The sequence below is a fragment of the Perognathus longimembris genome, chromosome 28 (genome assembly GCF_023159225.1).
Source record: "Perognathus longimembris pacificus isolate PPM17 chromosome 28, ASM2315922v1, whole genome shotgun sequence".
Classification (NCBI taxonomy): domain Eukaryota; kingdom Metazoa; phylum Chordata; class Mammalia; order Rodentia; family Heteromyidae; genus Perognathus; species Perognathus longimembris.
Genome location: NC_063188.1, coordinates 91762213 through 91780816, shown reverse-complemented (window position 1 = coordinate 91780816; position 18604 = coordinate 91762213). Strand labels below are relative to the sequence as shown.

Genomic DNA, 18604 nt, shown 5'->3' with positions numbered 1-18604 from the left:
GGAAGGAAGGAAGGAAGGAAGGAAGGAAGGAAGGAAGGAAGGAAGGAAGGAAGGAAAGATAAAACCATCACAGGCAAAAAAATCTATGCATAGAACAAAAAACAACTTGGCTTAGTGTAAGAGAATTGTAGGACTCATGTTGGATACATAGACGTTTGACAACTTTGACTTTGAATGACAGCTATAATTTGTATATTATTTACAAAATCTGCATGAGACAATATGCATATGTGCATATGCCTGTGCTGGGAATTTGTAGTGAAAGGCAAAGAGATGATGTTGAGGTAGTCATTTAACAGGATTCATTTAGTATGCAAAGTGGCTTACTGAGGTCTTAAACTCTTCTTATAAGAATAATAGTAAACTAAAAATAAGAATAACTTAGGAGATCTGGATTTAACTGCTATTCCCCATTATGAGACCTTTATCAACTGAACTGAGATTTACACATGACTTTATTGACCTATAACTGAGTATCACAATCATATATATCTCACAGGAAGGCTCTAAAATGAGACAAGGTAACAGTCCTCAAAGGGAAGTTACATTATCACCATTTATGCTATTGAATTGGGCTAAAATATATACAATTTATTCTGCTGGTCCCAATTAATTGTTCTATTATTTATAAACTAATTGTTACACACTCATTGTAAAGTATCTGAACAATATACAAAAGCACAAAGATAATTTTAAAGATAATTATGCATAAAAGCCTTTATAATGGCATTCACTAAGAAAAGTAGGAAATAGGTAAGCACATAATGTCTATTAATTAGCATGAAGTCTTTTTCTGGAAAAATGACTTTGTTCTGCATGGGATAGACTATATCAAAATGAAGATTTTTAATAGGAGATTGTTTTATTAAGAAATAGATCATTGATTATGAGTTAATTAGTACTTAGTAAGTTAGTGGGGTTTACTATATTATGTAAAATGATAGATTGTTTGTGGCCTGAAATTTTACTGAAGATCATGTAAATTTACTTGAAAATAAATTTTCTACCAGTTTTTGTCCTGTCAGGCCTTCAAGGAGGTCTAAGAGGCGTCTCCCATCCTGCAGGTCACTGAAGAGGTTCTCTATGTGCTGTTTTCCAACCTGAAATAGAAAATATCTATGGTTAAGCCAAGCATTCTTCCAATGATTCATCTCCATGATTATGCCTTTTAAAATTTAAAGTTATAATTACAGACATTTTATACATCTAATTAATAATTGAGCAATGATAATAAATGAAAAAGTTCACCTTTAAAAACATAACAAAATATTGGAAACCGTGTATACTGGTATTGGAACTAGGAAATTGAAAGGGAATACCAAAATTGAGAGACACAGGGTAAAAAAAGACAAACTACAAAAGCAATACTTGCAAAACTGTTTGGTGTAAGTGAACTGAACACCTCAGGGGGGGAAAGGGAAAGGGGGAGGAGAGAGGGGGTACGAGGGACAAGGTAACAAACAGTACAAGAAATGTATCCAATGCCTAACGTATGAAACTGTAACCTCTCTGTACATCAGTTTGATAACAAAAACTTGAAAAAAAATAAAAACATAACAAAAGAAAATAACTATTGGGTCAAATGAGGTAAAAGAAAACATTGAAATTATCTCATTTTTTTTCTTTTTGGGTGTTACTGGGTACTATTAGGTAGAATTTAAATATGCTAGAAAAAGTCTACCATTTGAGCAAAACCCCAGCTTTAGAATTGGTTTTGAATAGGGCATAGAGTTCCATACCCTAATTTTTCTAGTTAACTTGACCTACTTAATTATGATCACACTAGGGAGAGAAAGAAAATATCTAAATTATCTTGCAGTTCTGGGTACGAAGAGAAATGTACATACGAAGAAACAATGACAATGTGATATCTCCTGGTATGCATACAAAATGTAAACATCCTGTGTATTTATCAGAGTTTACAACAACCTTATCATGTAGAACATGTTTTCTCCACATGGTCATTATGAACACTTCCTCAGAATATCACCTTCTAGTTTTTGTATCACTTAACTTTTAGAAAGATTTGATTAAAATACAGTTGAAATAAGTCTGTGAAATTCATGTATTTTCTCAGTCCTCTGCTTTGGAACTGCATTAAGGAAAAGTAATAATCTCAAATAATACAGCCTTTTTAGAATACTTATAAGAGACATTGTGCTACATGAGTGGACAATGTACTTGCTAATATTTCTCTGAAGTTAGCATTAATACATTGATCACATAGTGAGACACAAAGAGGTTGAATATATAGCACTTTGTCACAAAACTAAAAATAGATAACACCAAGATTTGGGTTAGATGCATCTAACTCCTGTAGCTTTTGTTCTTTTTGTTGTATGCTACCTCCTTGGCCTTTTTACCATTCTAGTTAACTATCTTGCAGGTATTTCAATTTTTATATAGGGTACCAGAATTTTCTTTTTCTTGTTAAAAGCCTACAACACTTACATATGCTCAGCTCATTGATCACATAGGCTATCTAGAAAGCTCTGATTTATAAGTCATGGACATTTATTGAACCCCCCAAAACCTGATTCAGGTACAAAAGTATACACTACTAAGCCAGGCATACATTGCCAAGTTCTTACAGATATTCTTGTTCAATGGAGAAAACAAATATTTCTAAGAGATAATACCACATAAGGTAGCAAGTGGAATAAATCCTGGGAATCTCAGACCTGGGACCAGAATTACTTTCCCAAATACCTTTTGATGGGTTTCACATTAGCCTTTAGGCCATCAGGCTCTTATCTATTCTTGGATCACTTATATCATATCAAGAAAATCATGGTTTTCAGACCAAAGTTATCCCTAATACTTTTAAGATTGAATATAGGAGCCACACTCTCCCTAGAGTCAGGTACGCAGGTGAATGACAAGTCCTCTAGATGCCTGGGTGCTTCCCAAAAGAAAACCTTGTCTCTTGCACGTAGTCCACTGTTTGTAGCTGAGCTTAGGCAATCCTGCCATACATATGCTTTGACAAGGTTAACTACAGGTTACTCTTTTGAAATTAATCTCCAATAATTCTTTTTAAAATGGTCAAGGGGAAAAAAATCAAGAAACTCATAATACTAACATGCTGGAATTTATTTAAAAGCGGTTTTACTGAACATAAATCTTAGTTACTGTACCAGCTTTATAAAACTTCAAGTAAAACTTTCCACTAATATGCAAAGAAAAAGAATGTCCACTATACCAATGTACTAAATAACTTCATTTCTCAGCAGGATTGATATTTGAAGGGAAATAAAAAGTTCCTACTATCATTGAATTAAGATGCATAATGCTTTGAAAATGGTAAAAGGAAGTACAAGTAAAATATACAGATGCAATTGAGAAAGTATTGCTTCTAAATTTATCAAGAAAGAAACTTGAACACAACAATGTGCCACTTTTTTTAAAGAAGTAAAACACAGCTGATAGTTGTTTTAAGAAAATATATCTATATTGATAGACAAAATCTGTCAAAACAGGAAAAAATGTGAATGGCAAAATATCCCTTCAAAAACACATAAAAAATAGAAATAGGAAGCAATTCTTAAGATATAGAATGAAAGTATTGCATAGCTTCTTAGAACTAAAAATGAATCTGGCTGCTTGTGGCTCACACTTAATCCTAAGTACTCAAGAGACTGAAATCTGAAGTATCTAGGATCAAAGCCATCCCATTCAAAAGGGTTCATGAGACTCGGCCTCTACAGCAACTATCAAAAAGCTAGGCTTGAGGTATGGCTCAAGTGGTAGGGTATCAGATTCCCAAGTAAGCCAACCAAGCAAGTTGAGAAAGCGTGCTTCCCTGAGTAGAGTGAAAAGAACATGAGAATAGTTGCTTTGGGGAGCAAAGAGTCCACGAAGTTCAACAGGCAGAGAGGATTTTCTTCAGGTCAAACACAAATATATAGTCCAGACTCACATCATTCTAAATTATGGAATCAACCAAGATTCCTCTCATCTGATGAGTGGATCAACAAAACGTACTATATACATGGAATTCTATGCTTCCATCAGAAAGAATGACATGGCCCCATTCGGAAGGAAATGGAAAGACTTGGAAAAAATTATATTAAGTAAAGCAGGCAGAAAAAAACATAGGCTGCATGGCCTCCCTCATTTGTAATAACTAGAATATGTCTAGGATATTCTTAGCAGAGGATCACAATAGTTCAACAGCTTTGTCCATATGACTATATAAAACGATCCATATCGAAATGAACTCCAAGAAATGGAAACAAGACTTTTTTTACTGTACTTTTTGTAGTTATTTCTCCCCCACCCCCGCCTTTGCGCCTTTGGTTTATTCCCTGTTGTCACTGTTTTTTTTTTTTATTTCTGTACATTTTCTCTTGTACATAATTTTATCTGATTTGGGGAAGAAAAGGGGAATCACAGAAAGGGTAGGACAAGGGAAGAACCAATGCAACAGTGATACTACACATTATATTGAAAATGAACTTTTTAAGGGTGGGCGAGTCCGGGAGGAACTAGGAAAAATGAGGGAGGGGGTAACACTTTTCAAAAAGAAATGTACTCATTTCCTTACATATATAACTTCAACATCTGTGCACATCAATGTTATAATAATTAATTTTTAAAGCAAGAAAGAAAATAATAGAGTATCAGGACACCAGTAACTCACTCCTATAATCCTAGCTACTCAGGAGGGTGAGATGTGAAGATCACTGTTCAAAGCCAGCCTGGGTAGGAAAGTCAATGAGACTCTTATCACCAATAAACTACTCAGAAACAGCCTGAAAGTGGTGCTGTGGCTCAATTGGTAGAGTGCTAGCTTTTAACACAGTGAGGCTTAGAGATAGCACCTAAATTCTTAGTTAACGTCTCAGGACCAGAAAAAAATAGACCTAGAGGAAAGTTGTAAATATTAAGCTCTGTCTATAGTAAATAAGAAGAATTAGCTAGTCCTAAAAATGGCTGTGGGAGGTAATAGGGCTAGCATCTCTGTGTGGTGACAACTGTACTGTTTTGACTCATTCCCTTCCTGGGAAGAGCTGTTGTGAATAACCATTATAAAATATTCTTTATCAATGTCCTATTAGGGAGAACAATGTATATAGATTAGTTGTGTAATGTTCAGAGGATTTCCAGAACTTGGAGAGTGTCTGATAATGACATTAGAAATAAAGTGGCTATGTGGAGTGAAAATAATATGCAACATAGCATTGAGTCTACTAGGAATTTTAGACCTTACATAGAGCACATACTTTTGTTGCTTAGTGACAGTTATCATTGTTCACACAAAATGACTAAGTCCAAGAAACGTATGTGGTACAGGGGAAGGACTTAGAAGCTTCAATCTCTTTTGTCTCCAGTTCTTTTGTTTTCCTCTCTTTTTATCTTTGACATTTACCATGTCTTTTGTTGCAGGTGTGATATTCATAGTCAGGAAAACATTAATATTTCCTCAGAATTTCATCTTTAATAGCTATCCTTTCAAATTCACAAAAATGAGTTTCTTAAACATGTATAACAGCAAAACCTCTTTGGGCCATAAGATCCTGTCCATCTTTGTCTTCAATTCCTTTCATGATTAAAATATCAAGTGAACTTTATGAACTTGGTATATTATACATCAGTTTTATGAAGTCACATATTCTGTCAATATGGAAGAAATACAGAAGCACAGGCAATGTTCAAGATTAGTAAGTGACATAAGCAAAGTGGGAAAATCAAACTAAAAAGACTAGGAGAGGGCCAGAAATGCCTTTGTGAAACGATTTCAATGGTATCTGACTCATCCTAGTTGTATTGGTCTTTTCACCAGAAAATACAGAAGGATCAATACAGTGTTCCGGTAGGAGGTAAAGAGCAAAGGGATAATTTGGCATGACCTTCTGGCTACAGAAAGGTCAAGCTATGGACATATCTAGTGCTCAGAAAGTCAAGGGACTGTTCAGTGATTATAAATCTCTGGACAGAAACAAATACAAAATCGGAGTGTAAATCCAGGGATTTAAAACATTCTGAACTGCTCACAGCAAAATAGCACTGCAGTGTTAACAGGCTACTTTCAGAGATGATTGTTTTCTCGAGTATGATTCAAAAGTCAGAATTTCATGTATAAGCCAAAACCTGAAGTTTACTGCACTATGATACACATAAAGTACACAAATCATAAGACTCAGTGAGTCTTCACATAACTAGATATATTTATATTACCACTAACCAGATGGAGATCTTGTCAGCACTCCAAGAGCTTCTCATGAGTGACCAGTACACTAATTATTACTACCATACATTAGTGATGCCTCTTAAAACAGAAAAATAATCCTGGTTTAGTATTAATTTTAGGAGTCTAATGATTAAAAGACATCAAACCAATGTGCACAGAATTTGGAAAGGGGGAAAACGTATCATTGATAAAATATGTTTTAAAAAGCATAAGGAGGTTGTATATAAGAATATTTACTCCATGCACTTAGAACTTATTGGTTGAAATTGCTACTCTGATATATTCTAGGTGGGGGATCTTGAGCACATGTCTTAACTCCTCTGTACCTTCCAACTTCCAACTTCAAATAGAGTAGGTACTACTATCTATATTGAGGTAATGCTGTAAAAATGTATATTTATGCTTCGTTTATAAGTGATGTTCCATAGGTATTAGCTCTCTAGCATTCATTCTAAAACTGGAAGCAAATAATTCATGCTTTTCTATGTAAATGAGACCTCAATGTAAGAGATGGAACTAATTTCAGAATATTATCATAGAGATTAGATGGGTTAATAAATGTAAAGTAGTCAACCTAATCTCTAGCTTTGATAATTCAGTAAACACAAATTTCATTCTCCATGGTTCCTTACTGTTAAGTGCTATCACTGGGAAGTAAAGAGTTCCATTCCACTGTAAGCGTCCTCGGGTCTTTGCAGGACTTCAGGAATCTTAGGAGAGTTTAACAAGGGACTGTTTATAAACAACAGGATAGGTTCTCATGAAATCATTGAAACTAGACACAGTAAGCATAATAACTCTTTGACAACACTGAGAAAAAGACTTGTTACTTGTTCATAGAGAAAGAGATAACCAAGAGAATCACCTGACAGGAGCTTTGAAAGTAAAGAACATAGCTAGCCTTCCCTCCGCCTAATTTCCTGTGGAATGATCCTAATAACCAAATACAACTGTAAGCCAGAGAGCAAGAAAATCTATTAATATAGTCCAGAGATCTGCCACACAAGGAAGAAAATGGAGGAGAGTGGACTGGATGGATAACCAAAGCTATTCAACACCCAGATATTGGAACAAAGTCCCTTGGAGATTCAAGGTGGCTTGTTATATAGTAACAATAAACCAGTACATGTCTATATATAAGTATTGTTACTGCATAAAAGAAAAAGGTCTTAAAAGTTAAACATTGTAATAATGGATAAATTCATTGTGAATTATCATTTATGAAAGCACAATTGAACTTTAGTGAAAATCATTTGAAGTTAGGAAGCATAATTTTATTGCAGAAATGTATTATGAGCAAAAAGGGAAACTCTAGATACTTGAATCAACTAGAAATTTCATAAAAAATGAGTCAATGAGTCAATATGTTCTACACAATTCCTCCAATATCATCTTGCATAATAATAATAATAATGTTTAACCAAGCCTGAGTATATTTCTCTGCTTCATGATAAACTAAAGAAATTCAGTAGTGTCAATTTAGAAATATTTCTAAAACTACTTGTAGTAAAAAGTGTTCTCAACCCTTCTGTTGTAGATATATGTTACTAAACAACACTGTATTTTATTTCTTGACTAATATGTACATTTAAAGTTCTCTTTAAGAAAATTAAAAATAATCAGTGGATTTTTGTGAGTCTCATTTACTTGATTTTTACTTTGCTGTTATTTTACATAAAAAGTCCTATTTATCTCACTTTCTTCATTTTTTTCCAGTAATTCATTATGCAGACTTTTCCAAAACAAAAATAGTAAATCAAAATAATTTTCTGTGAACTAAAAATGTCACTTTTAGTTAGTGTTTCTAGAAAAACACTTTTCTAAATAGCAGCCAAAAGAAAGTAGTTAGGTTTAACTATTATTCTTACAAAGCCCAAGAGAAAACTTGAAACTTATAAAAATAGACTAATTCAAAAAATCTCAATAGGCACTTGTCATCCTAAAAACAGAAAAAATTACTTTTACAACTCTTTGAATAAAAAGTTTACTGAAAACTTTTTGTTATTACATAACTGTAAAGGGGGAGTTATTTTAGTAATTTATCTACATTACCACCAAATGCTTGCTAAGTATAAACACTGCTGTGTCCAATATTTTGTTTTTAGAATCCAGCAATATCCCAGAATAAAGAAAAAATAATTTTAAATCAAATTAGTTTAAATATATAATAGTAATTATCAGATTCAAAAGAGGATGCTGTATCAAAGGATTGTGATGTTTTTCTGAAGGTTGGAGACCACAAGCTGGAAGTAAGTGTTTGGCTAAAGGGGTAGAGTGCCATTAAGCAAAAATGTCAAGTGGGAGATCAAGGATGTGAATCAATTCCTAGTATTAGTACTCATCCACACTACCGCCCCCCCACAAAACAGATATATACTAGACAGAGAGATAAACACACAGACACACACATAGAATGAATGATCACAATATTACAAATGAGGATGACTGTACAATTCTTACCTTTGATTCCTGCATTTGACATGAGCCAATTTAATATTTAAACTTCATGTCAAACATAAACGTTTGAAATGTGACAATGACAGACTGTTATACATTATAGTGATTAATGTTTTCATCCCATATCTCTTTGATTTGCTGAGTTGCAATTGCTTTCATCATTGTTTAATAGCTGTATACAAACCATTTAATGTCTCCTTGCCTACTTTTCATCATTTTACCTCATAGATCACAAACATCTAATCATTCCCTCTACCAACAGTCCACTATTCCTATAACAGCTTCTTCCTTTTTAAAATCCAACAAACAAGCTTAGGGTAGGAACACATGGCACAATGCCTATGTGCCTCTAGTCATATAAAATGATATTTAGCAAAATCAACTCCACAAAATGGAAACAAGAGGTTTTTCCTTTGGTGGTGTTTTTGTTTCCTTTTTGTCTTGTTTGTTCATTTGTTTTTCTGAGGATAAAGGAGACACAGACCTAGAAGTACAAAGGATGAACAGATACAGCAGTGACACTCACTAGATACAGCTTGTTGGGGAGAGGGGTCAGGAGGGGAAAAACTGGGAGAAAATGAAGGAAGAGGTGACACTGTTCAAAAAGAAATATACTCACACACTTAGGTAACTGTAACCCCTCTGAATATCCCTTTTACAGTAAAAATAACAATAAAAATGATGTGCTAAATGCAATGAAAAAGCTTTGATAAGCTTTACATAGAAGAGTGATATTGTCAATTTTCCATTCAATAATCACTGCTTATTTTCAAAGATATAAAGGAGCATACAAAACGCAATGAGGAGACTCCAGTGCCTTATCTATTCCTTTTGAATTCTAAATTTATCAAAATTGTAACTATGATCTCATCATCTATTCAATTTACCTCTCTCACACAACTTTCATCAAGCTGGCCTTGTGGTTCTCAAGTCTTGAATACACTCAAGCCTCCCATTCTCTAGTTTTCTTTACAAGGTCCTGCATAATTGCTAAAGCAGGTTTTCCTGGATCTTCAGGACACATGAGATTCCATTACATAACTAACTTGTATTCTACAAATTCACACAAATAAGTACTATATCTCCTTTACAAAACAGATCCTCATGTATGGAATACATGTATGTTGTTGAGATAACTGGTTATATGTCACTATGAGATTTTGATTCAATCCTATCTTTCATTCATGTATAGATATATAGACATACAGAGAGACAGATAATAGACAGACAGATAGGTAGATAGATAGATGACAGATAGATAGAGACATAGATAGATATAGGTGAACTCACAGAAACAACTCAATTTGTATATGAATATAACAACTTATCTATGAAGACAATATATCCATTGCAGGCAGCATACCCTATGAAAGATTCAACCTTACAACTAGGTATTCTTTTTTCTGAATAATTGCTTATTTATTGTCAAAGTGATGTACAGAGGGGTTGCAGTTTCATATATACACGTAAGGCACTGGGTACATTTCTTTTACAATTTGTTACCTCCTTCCTCAAAACTAGGTATTCTTGACTCATGATTTTGTCTCTCAGGCTTTAGTATGTTTCAGAACCATCTGGAGGAATCCACTAAAAGTTGCTAGATTCTAGATTATTATACAGATGTACAGTGAAATTCATTCTGAGTAATTGTAGTTTAGGCTTGCTTCTGCCACTAATTGTACATTAAGACATATCTGAACATTCACTCTGCATATGAAACGAAGCAGGTGATACTGGTAATCTCTGAGAACACTATCAACACTCAAATTCTCATTTTCTGTGTCGAGTCTACAGAAAAGTTGAAAGCATAATAATAATAGAGCCTAGAAAAAGATGCAAACATAATAAAAATGTTGAATCTAAGGATAACTTCTAAAAACTAGAAGTATCTACCCTTGAACTTCTCAGAAGTAGACATAGAGATGAAATCATAATAGGTTCTATAGTTGTTATCAAATCAGAAAAGGAATTTCATACTTGCCTATAGTAAAAACAATAGTTTAGAGTCAAAAGAAGAATGTCAATCTGAGATATATAGGGAAAGAAAAGGAAGCTCATGGCTTGAATTCAATAAACCCCTTAACTTGTTTAAGAAAAAAAATGTACAACTTTGTTTTTTGTAATCTTTAACAGAAATTTGTCATTTACATTTTTATGATTTTAGGCAGTTAAACATTATCAGCAATCATTTAACATGTTACAAGGAGTAATCATAGATTTGTAATTATATTTAAGTCTTGCACAAAAGAGTTGCCATTTAACAAAGCTGTTTATGAATATATCTTGATCAATCTAATCCCTTTCAACATTCTCACCCATCCCTAATCCAAACACCTCTTCCCTCAATCTTCTTAATTTTGAATGATATGCATTGGATTCTTGACTGCATTCTTCCTTCTCCTCTGCATTCATCTATTCATTCCCCTTGAACCTATCCTATTCCTTGAGAGTACCCAGTTCCTGGTATATAATTTTGCTGAAATTTGATTTTGCTTTTCTGAACAATTACACTGAGAACTCCCTTGAATCTACCATATCTTATTCAGTACATTTTTATGTACTTGCATACCACAAATAGGGGAAATATGCATCCTCTTCTCTCTCAGGCTAACTTAACATATTTTCTCCAAGTCTTTCCATTTCTGTACAATGATACAAGTCATTCTTCCTAGTTGATGAGTAAAATTCTACTAATATTTTTATATAACTTGAGACCTTGCATTCATCATTTAGAAGTAACAATGTTATTAGTCCCTCTTCTACCTCTTAATAATACATGAAAAAGAATCAAATCTATTTATATGCTACAAATTGATTTAGCATTTTACTCATTGTATTTAATTATAATTGATTTTGTTCAAAACTTTAAGTGTTTCATATTTTGTGCCACTATTCACCAGACCGTTTTTGTGGTCTATAGTACAATAAGGGTTACAGAATCAGCTCAGATTAACTCTACATTTGTAGATTTTCCAGATTTTCAGTGATGGAGAACTAATGGGCTTTTGTATTGAGGATGATAATATGAATTTTATGGATTTATAAGATAACACTGTTCATATAATTTTTCTTCAACTTATTGATATTGCTTGAGAAGTTTTGACAGAGAATTGAAATAAAGTCCTTAAAACATAAAGTGCCATTTATAGAATTTATAGATGCTATGTGAAATACTTAAAGTGATCTATTAGCTTATAGTGTGCGTACAAGTATTGTTCAAAGCTCTCAAAAATGATTGCTTTAAAATCTTCTCTATGCATGAACTGAGTAAAAGTGGTAATACAAACTTGGTGAATGTTTTTTTAAAAAAATAAAAAAAATCTTTATTGAATTATTCACTAGTCCTAAAATAGAGCATTTGTATTGAGGATGAGCCAGTCAGCCTGTGCCAGCACCAAATATATAGATACATACATACATACATACATACATACATACATAAACGGATAAAGCTCAATCTGATTGATTTTATGTCTGATGTAGAGGTTGAAAGTTCACATTTATGAAGAAATGTTAGATGGCATTGATGCTGTTGACTACTATTTGAGATGTAAGGCTTTATTCTTTACTTCTAGCCATAGTTACAGCCATCTTCCACATTAATAACAATGAAAATCTTAACAAAATGTGCCTTTTGACACCATTTCATAAAAGAACTCACAAACTTTTCATGTATAAAGTTTTTGTTTAAATCATTATTCATTCTTTTCTGAGAGCAGAACATACTAACAGAATTCAATTTTATGGGAAATAAATATATGACACACCAGTCACTTGTCTTCTGATGTTCTCATTTAGTATAGAGACTGGATTTAGAAAATGAATAGGAATAAATGGACAACATGAGCCTTGAGTTCTTTCCACCATCAGTTGTATCCTGCCAAGTTCTATGTCTTCTCTTTCCTGATACTACTGGTCTTCCTTCCTCTCAGCTTGTTGTGCCAAGCCATTTCATCAGCCCTGACCAGCTAGAGTGATGTGTTCTCCCCTTGAAAGATATGCTCACTTAATACCTGACGAAAAATGATAGCAGAATAAAATTACTTATGGTAACAATCGTGGATACATGATAGATGGTTACAGAATGTGGAGACCATCCTTCCTTCAGGATGTAATGATATTGCATGCCCACATTCCAAACACTGACAATTAAAATCAAATAATTAAGATGTGCACAAATGCTATAAAGACTCAAGTAAGAGAAATAGAAGAGGAGAGCAGTGAGTTAACATATAGTGATCACAGCCCCGCCATCTCTAGTAGCAATTGTTCAAACAGAATCAGTCAGAATCTTAAGAGGGTCCTACAGCCAGGTATAAGGAGAGAAATAATATTAGAAAACGCACTCTACTAACACTTCTGACATACTCTGTTTTGATAAATATTTCTGACTGAATAGTACTCTAAATTTAGAAGATCCATTTTTCTGATAGCTCTGTGTTTACCATTCAAAACTTGTCAAATACTATTTCAAAACAATTTGGTCATAACAAATGATAAAATTAAGAAGCAGGAAGACTAACATTTGAACAAATAGTATTTTTAACAGCTTGACTTGTACATATTAATTGGACATAAATGTTTTGCTGTGAAAACTCCATACATATTTTTATCAAATTCAAATTCGCACTCTATTATTCCTTTTGATTGTCCCTCTCTGTGCTTTTAAAGCATTAATGGGTGTCATTACTTGATTTCATATATGCATATAAAGCATCTTGAAAAAAATACTATAATTCTGAACTGGTTCTGTTTATATTAGAATTTTTGTCCTCTAATTTGATCTGCAGTACATTTAGAGATCATTTCTAGTTAATTCTTCAGATAATTATTTAAACTTTGGGTCAACATAATCTTGTAAAAGTTGGTAGTTTGAAAATTAATGCAAAAATTTTTTTTCAGGTGCTTTATGCAGGTTCACTGAGATTCCAATAAAAAAATTTATTTCCTCTGGCTTTTGCAAGCTTTTCCTTGTGAAAGTAGTCATCTGCATGACTTTGAATAGAGATACTCAGCCTGGCAAGGCTACCTTGCTTCCAAACACCAATGTTGTAGAAGTGCCTTAGTGTTTACATTAACTCAGGGTAGTTTTAAACTAAAAACTGAGTATTGAGAATGGAATGTGGAAGCCTAGTTTCTTGGCTTCAAATTACAAGAAAATCCGGAAGCAGAGATTGCATTCAGAGTATTGGATCCAGAGTACTTCTTCAGACCCAGACTGAGATCGAGACTGTCATGGCTCTTTGTGTGATTCCTTTCCTATTCTTAGTCATTCTTAAGGACATGTCTTTAATAAATCATTTTTGTTCAAACCATCCTCTCCAGATAAGCTACAGTACAAACCTAACATTAAAAACAATCATTCTGCTGGGAATCAGCAGCTCAAGCCTGTAATCTTAGCTACTCGGGAGGCTGAGATTTGACTAGCACTGTCCAAAGCTACCTCAAGTAGGGAATTCATCACTACCAAAGAAAGCTGGAAATGGAGCTGTGGCTCAAAGTGGTAGAACACTAGCCTTGAGCAAAAAGCTCAGGGATAGCAACCAGGCCCTGAGTTTAAGCTCTAGGACTGGCACAAAACAACAAAACAAAACAACAAATAAAAACAGTCATTCCTTCTGATCTTAGTAGCAAGGACATTGGATTATTAGGTTCACAGTAACTGTGTCACAGTGAGTGCTGATGGAAAGTTATCAACTAGGTCCTTCTTGCTTCCACACTTACAAGCAGTTCATTCCCATCAGAGAGTGATCACTCATACCACACTAGGTTACTCTGGGTGTACAGCTCTCTCCTCCTCAACCCCTCCTTTAATACAATTCTCAACAGTAATTGTATTCTTTTTCATAGTTTGTATCTTCTGCATATCACCTGAGAATAGGAAAATATGTACCAGGGGTATCTCCTCTGTTTTTGCCCTAAGTACAGTCATATTTCTCCAGAGGTCACTGTGAATATTTCAAATGGAATATATAGAAAAGGAGTAGTCTATCCTTTGAAACAGTTGTCCTACCTTGCTTTTCTCACTAGATATACATAGAAATCCCCTGACTTGTTTCCTTAAAAAGAATAAAGAAAGAAGTTTTAATGATTTTACCAGAGATGATAAATGTTTGAGGCAATGGATATATTTACACTGATTTAATCATTGCATGATATATACATATATTGAAACAGTAAGATACTCCATAAATATTTATTATGTGCATGCTTATTCCTATCAATGAAAAATAAATTTTAATAGATGCCTATACTTATTTACAAATACTGTCATGGAAACAATATTGCCTACTTTCTACCAACTTTGAGAACAAATAAATATGCAATAGTGTTTACCTATTTTCTGACATGAACTCATTCTTCAACTTCTTTCTCTGCCTTTGTCTACATCCACAAGAGTTGGAGATGCAAGCAATTTGGATATAGCTAATATGCCACTTGACTAAGGCATAAAAATTTTATGAATTGGGGCTGGGGATATAGCCTAGTGGCAAGAGTGCCTGCCTCGGATACACGAGGCCCTAGGTTCGATTCCCCAGCACCACATATATAGAAAACGGCCAGAAGCGGCGCTGTGGCTCAAGTGGCAGAGTGCTAGCCTTGAGCGGGAAGAAGCCAGGGACAGTGCTCAGGCCCTGAGTCCAAGGCCCAGGACTGGCAAAAAAAAAAAAAAAATTATGAATTGGCATTTTCTCAAGTGATAGTTTATGTGACATGATTGACAAATGTGTCTTATACAAAACTAGCATTACCTGTCAATTTCAATAAGAGAACAAAGAATGTGAAATAATTAACGTACTTTTTGGTATACTTTAATTAAGCATTTGAACTTTATAGCATAATTAGTAGCAATACATTGAAATGTGTAAAAAATAAATCATTTTACAAACAAGATTTGAGTAGTAACCTTATGAGATTATACTTCTGATAATGAAAGGCTAAACTTCAAATTCAGCCAAACAGGGCCAACAATCACCACATTATAGACGTTTAGATTACTATTAGAATCCATTCACATACTAAATTGGTAACATTGTGCTACATTTTATGGTTTTCCTGTATCTGCATGGGAAAAAAATATAAGATCTCTATTCACTACTTTATATAATCGCTAATAAGTTATGAGTTATTATACCAATTATTTGGTTAAATGATGAAATGTGACTTATTTTGAAATGCTTTGATATCAGAAGCTACTTTTATCTTGAATAAAAGTGGTAAAACAAGGCAGAATCAATCTGCAGTACTTGTGTTTAAATAAAATTCTGAATCCATCTGTGTCATGCTTTTCATGTGTATCAAGTCTATTAATTTCTGTATACTTTGCAGCTATTCTCCCTATATTTCTTATAGTCAGATTGATCAATAAAAGTCTCCTCCTGGTAAGAATTTGAGAAGCAGAAGGACATTCAGGTAGAGATGGCATTCATCAATGTCAAGGAGATTAACAGACACATCATGGTCCTGTGAGAAACCTGTGGTGATAAAGAGTGTTAGAAGAAGAATGGCATCATTTACATATGGATTTGTGACTCTTACCCAGATTGTGGTCCTTATTCACCAATTTGACTTTGAGCTTCTAAGAGGTGAAACACTCCTGCTACACCTCTTAATTCACAAATTATTACCTCTTTCTTTGCCTCCCATCCTGTGGAATTCCTATATAAAGTTCATTGTGAATATTCACTGTTATTAACATCTCATGAACAACTGATAATATGGTTTATTCAATACATATTTATTGATGATTACAGTTCCTTGAAGGCACTTTTAATATAATTTACTACAAATTGATCTGTGTTCTATAAATGGAAAGAACATTACCATTTTATAAAGTTCAATGTTTACATTTTTCTTTTTGTGTTGTAGGTAATTCCTGGTACATATAATTTTTTTGTCTCAAGGCTGGATAAGTTGTTTGGTACTATTGTCTGATTTTTTTTTTTTTTTTTTGCCAATCCTGTGCCTTGGACTCAGGGCCTGAGCACTGTCCATGGCTTCTTTTTGCTCAAGGCTAGCACTCTACCCCTTGAGCCACAGCGCCACTTCTGGCTGTTTTCTATCTATGTGGTGCTAGGGAATCGAACCCAGGGCTTCATGTATAGGAGGCAAACACTCTTGACACTAGGCCATATCCCCAACCTGGTTTGGTACGATTAATGTTTACTTGGAAATGAAGATCTTTAGCGCTAATTACATCTCTTTTACCAAATTACCATGTCATCTTGTAATTTATTTCTGAGAGCACCTCATTTCCACATCTACTGAAAGACAAAGAGAAAGTAAAAATATTCTGCTGTCCCAATGCTCATTGCCTTTCTAGGCATGGTTCTCCTCCCTTTCAGACACTAACCTCATAACCGACCTCCAAACTATTATTCTCTCCATGTGAATTTCACTCCAAACACTACTATCAAATATACTTTGCTAAGATGCAAAACACTCGCTTAAAATAGCTACTACAACACATTCATCTTAATAGACATACATATCACAACCTCTCCTTAGTTGTCTTTTTAATTTCCCCTTAAATTATTAGTCATTAACAATTACCTAAAAATCTATGCTTCATGTCAAACTACTCACAAGTTCCTGAACACAATTGGTTTAAGACAGCATTCTCTCTTATCAACCCAAGATGCTGAAAATTCCAATGTGCAAACACATCTTTTTAGGCCTAACATCTCAGCTTTTCAAAAATTATCTGACTAATCAAAGTGTTTGATGAATGTTGGGAAAGCTAGATTTGAATCTTCATTTTCACCTATCCTGCCATGAAAAGTCCATTTATTATTAAGCCACAGTCAATAACAATTAAAACCTCAGTTCATTCCTAGCTGAGCAATGCTCATCTATTCACTCTGCCCCCAAAGCACATTGTGCTTATCCTGTGTTAGTAGAGTAGTCTTTTAATTGGTTTATAAATATCTCCTGTTTACAATTCATGTGTCATCTACTAACTTAGGAGTGCTAGGTCTATGTAAGAATCCAAGTAAAAATGGTTTGGGTAAATACAATTCACTCGTTTTTTTATTTTTGCTTTTCCTTTCTTTTTTTTTAAATGAAGTATTTGGGTTTGATATCAGGGTCTTTCACTTGCTAGACAAGCACACTAAACTACTTGAGCCACATTACAGCCTTTTTTGGAGGCTTATTGCTTAGGTAGGGTTTCTCAGTCTCTGAACCAATCTTGGATTGTGATCCTCTTACCTTTATCTAAACTTCTTTGTAGCTGAAATTACAGCATTGAGAGCCTCGAGCCTGCATAATATTTTTTTTTTACAAAAACCTAAAGACCGTATCATAAATTACTTATAAATACAACTTGGAATTAAACTAGAAATATGAAGAAAATTGTCAAAACATATATATATATATGTATGAATCTTAGATGACACTATCATACTATCTCTTTGAACTATATAAGCTAAAAGAACCTATTAGACATTCTGAGAACTTACTAAAATTCCTCTCCTTTGATGCCAGTTCTAAATAATACAGTTAAAGCAAAACTAATATTAGCCCACTAGCTTTATATTGGGTGTAAAATACTTGAAGCTAACAACTCGAATAGTTCTTAAAGCATTCTGAACCAATTTGTTTTTACAGAAAGATCATAATTACTAGTTGTGAGCTGATTTATAAGCAAATTATATATTTAAGCAATGTTAGGGAAGTATCTTTATAAAAATGATGCTCAATATCTAAAGTATTGTTTTGGGGGAAATAAAAAATAATTACACTTTACCATCATTAGAGGGAAAAATAAGTAATTTATGAACCAATTGGATCTGTTAGAATGTCTATAATATCCAAATACTCCATATTAAGTAACCATTATTAGGTATTAGGTCATAATTCACATCCTTTAAAGCACTAATTGAAAATAGTGAAGTAATTTCACACAGAAATATTTTCATACAGTCAATGGAAATATTAAAAGTCAATATATTC

General features: G+C 33.6%; 1 protein-coding gene across 1 annotated transcript in view; it reads right to left on the bottom strand.

Moving 5' to 3' along the window:
- Dmd (dystrophin) overlaps positions 1 to 18604 on the bottom strand; it is a 1916788-nt gene that overhangs the window by 1528964 nt on the left and 369220 nt on the right. Inside the window, exon 3 of the mRNA XM_048336444.1 lies at positions 1008 to 1100. Within this exon, the coding sequence (XP_048192401.1) occupies positions 1008 to 1100 (93 nt within the window). The remainder of the gene's footprint in view (positions 1 to 1007; positions 1101 to 18604) is intronic.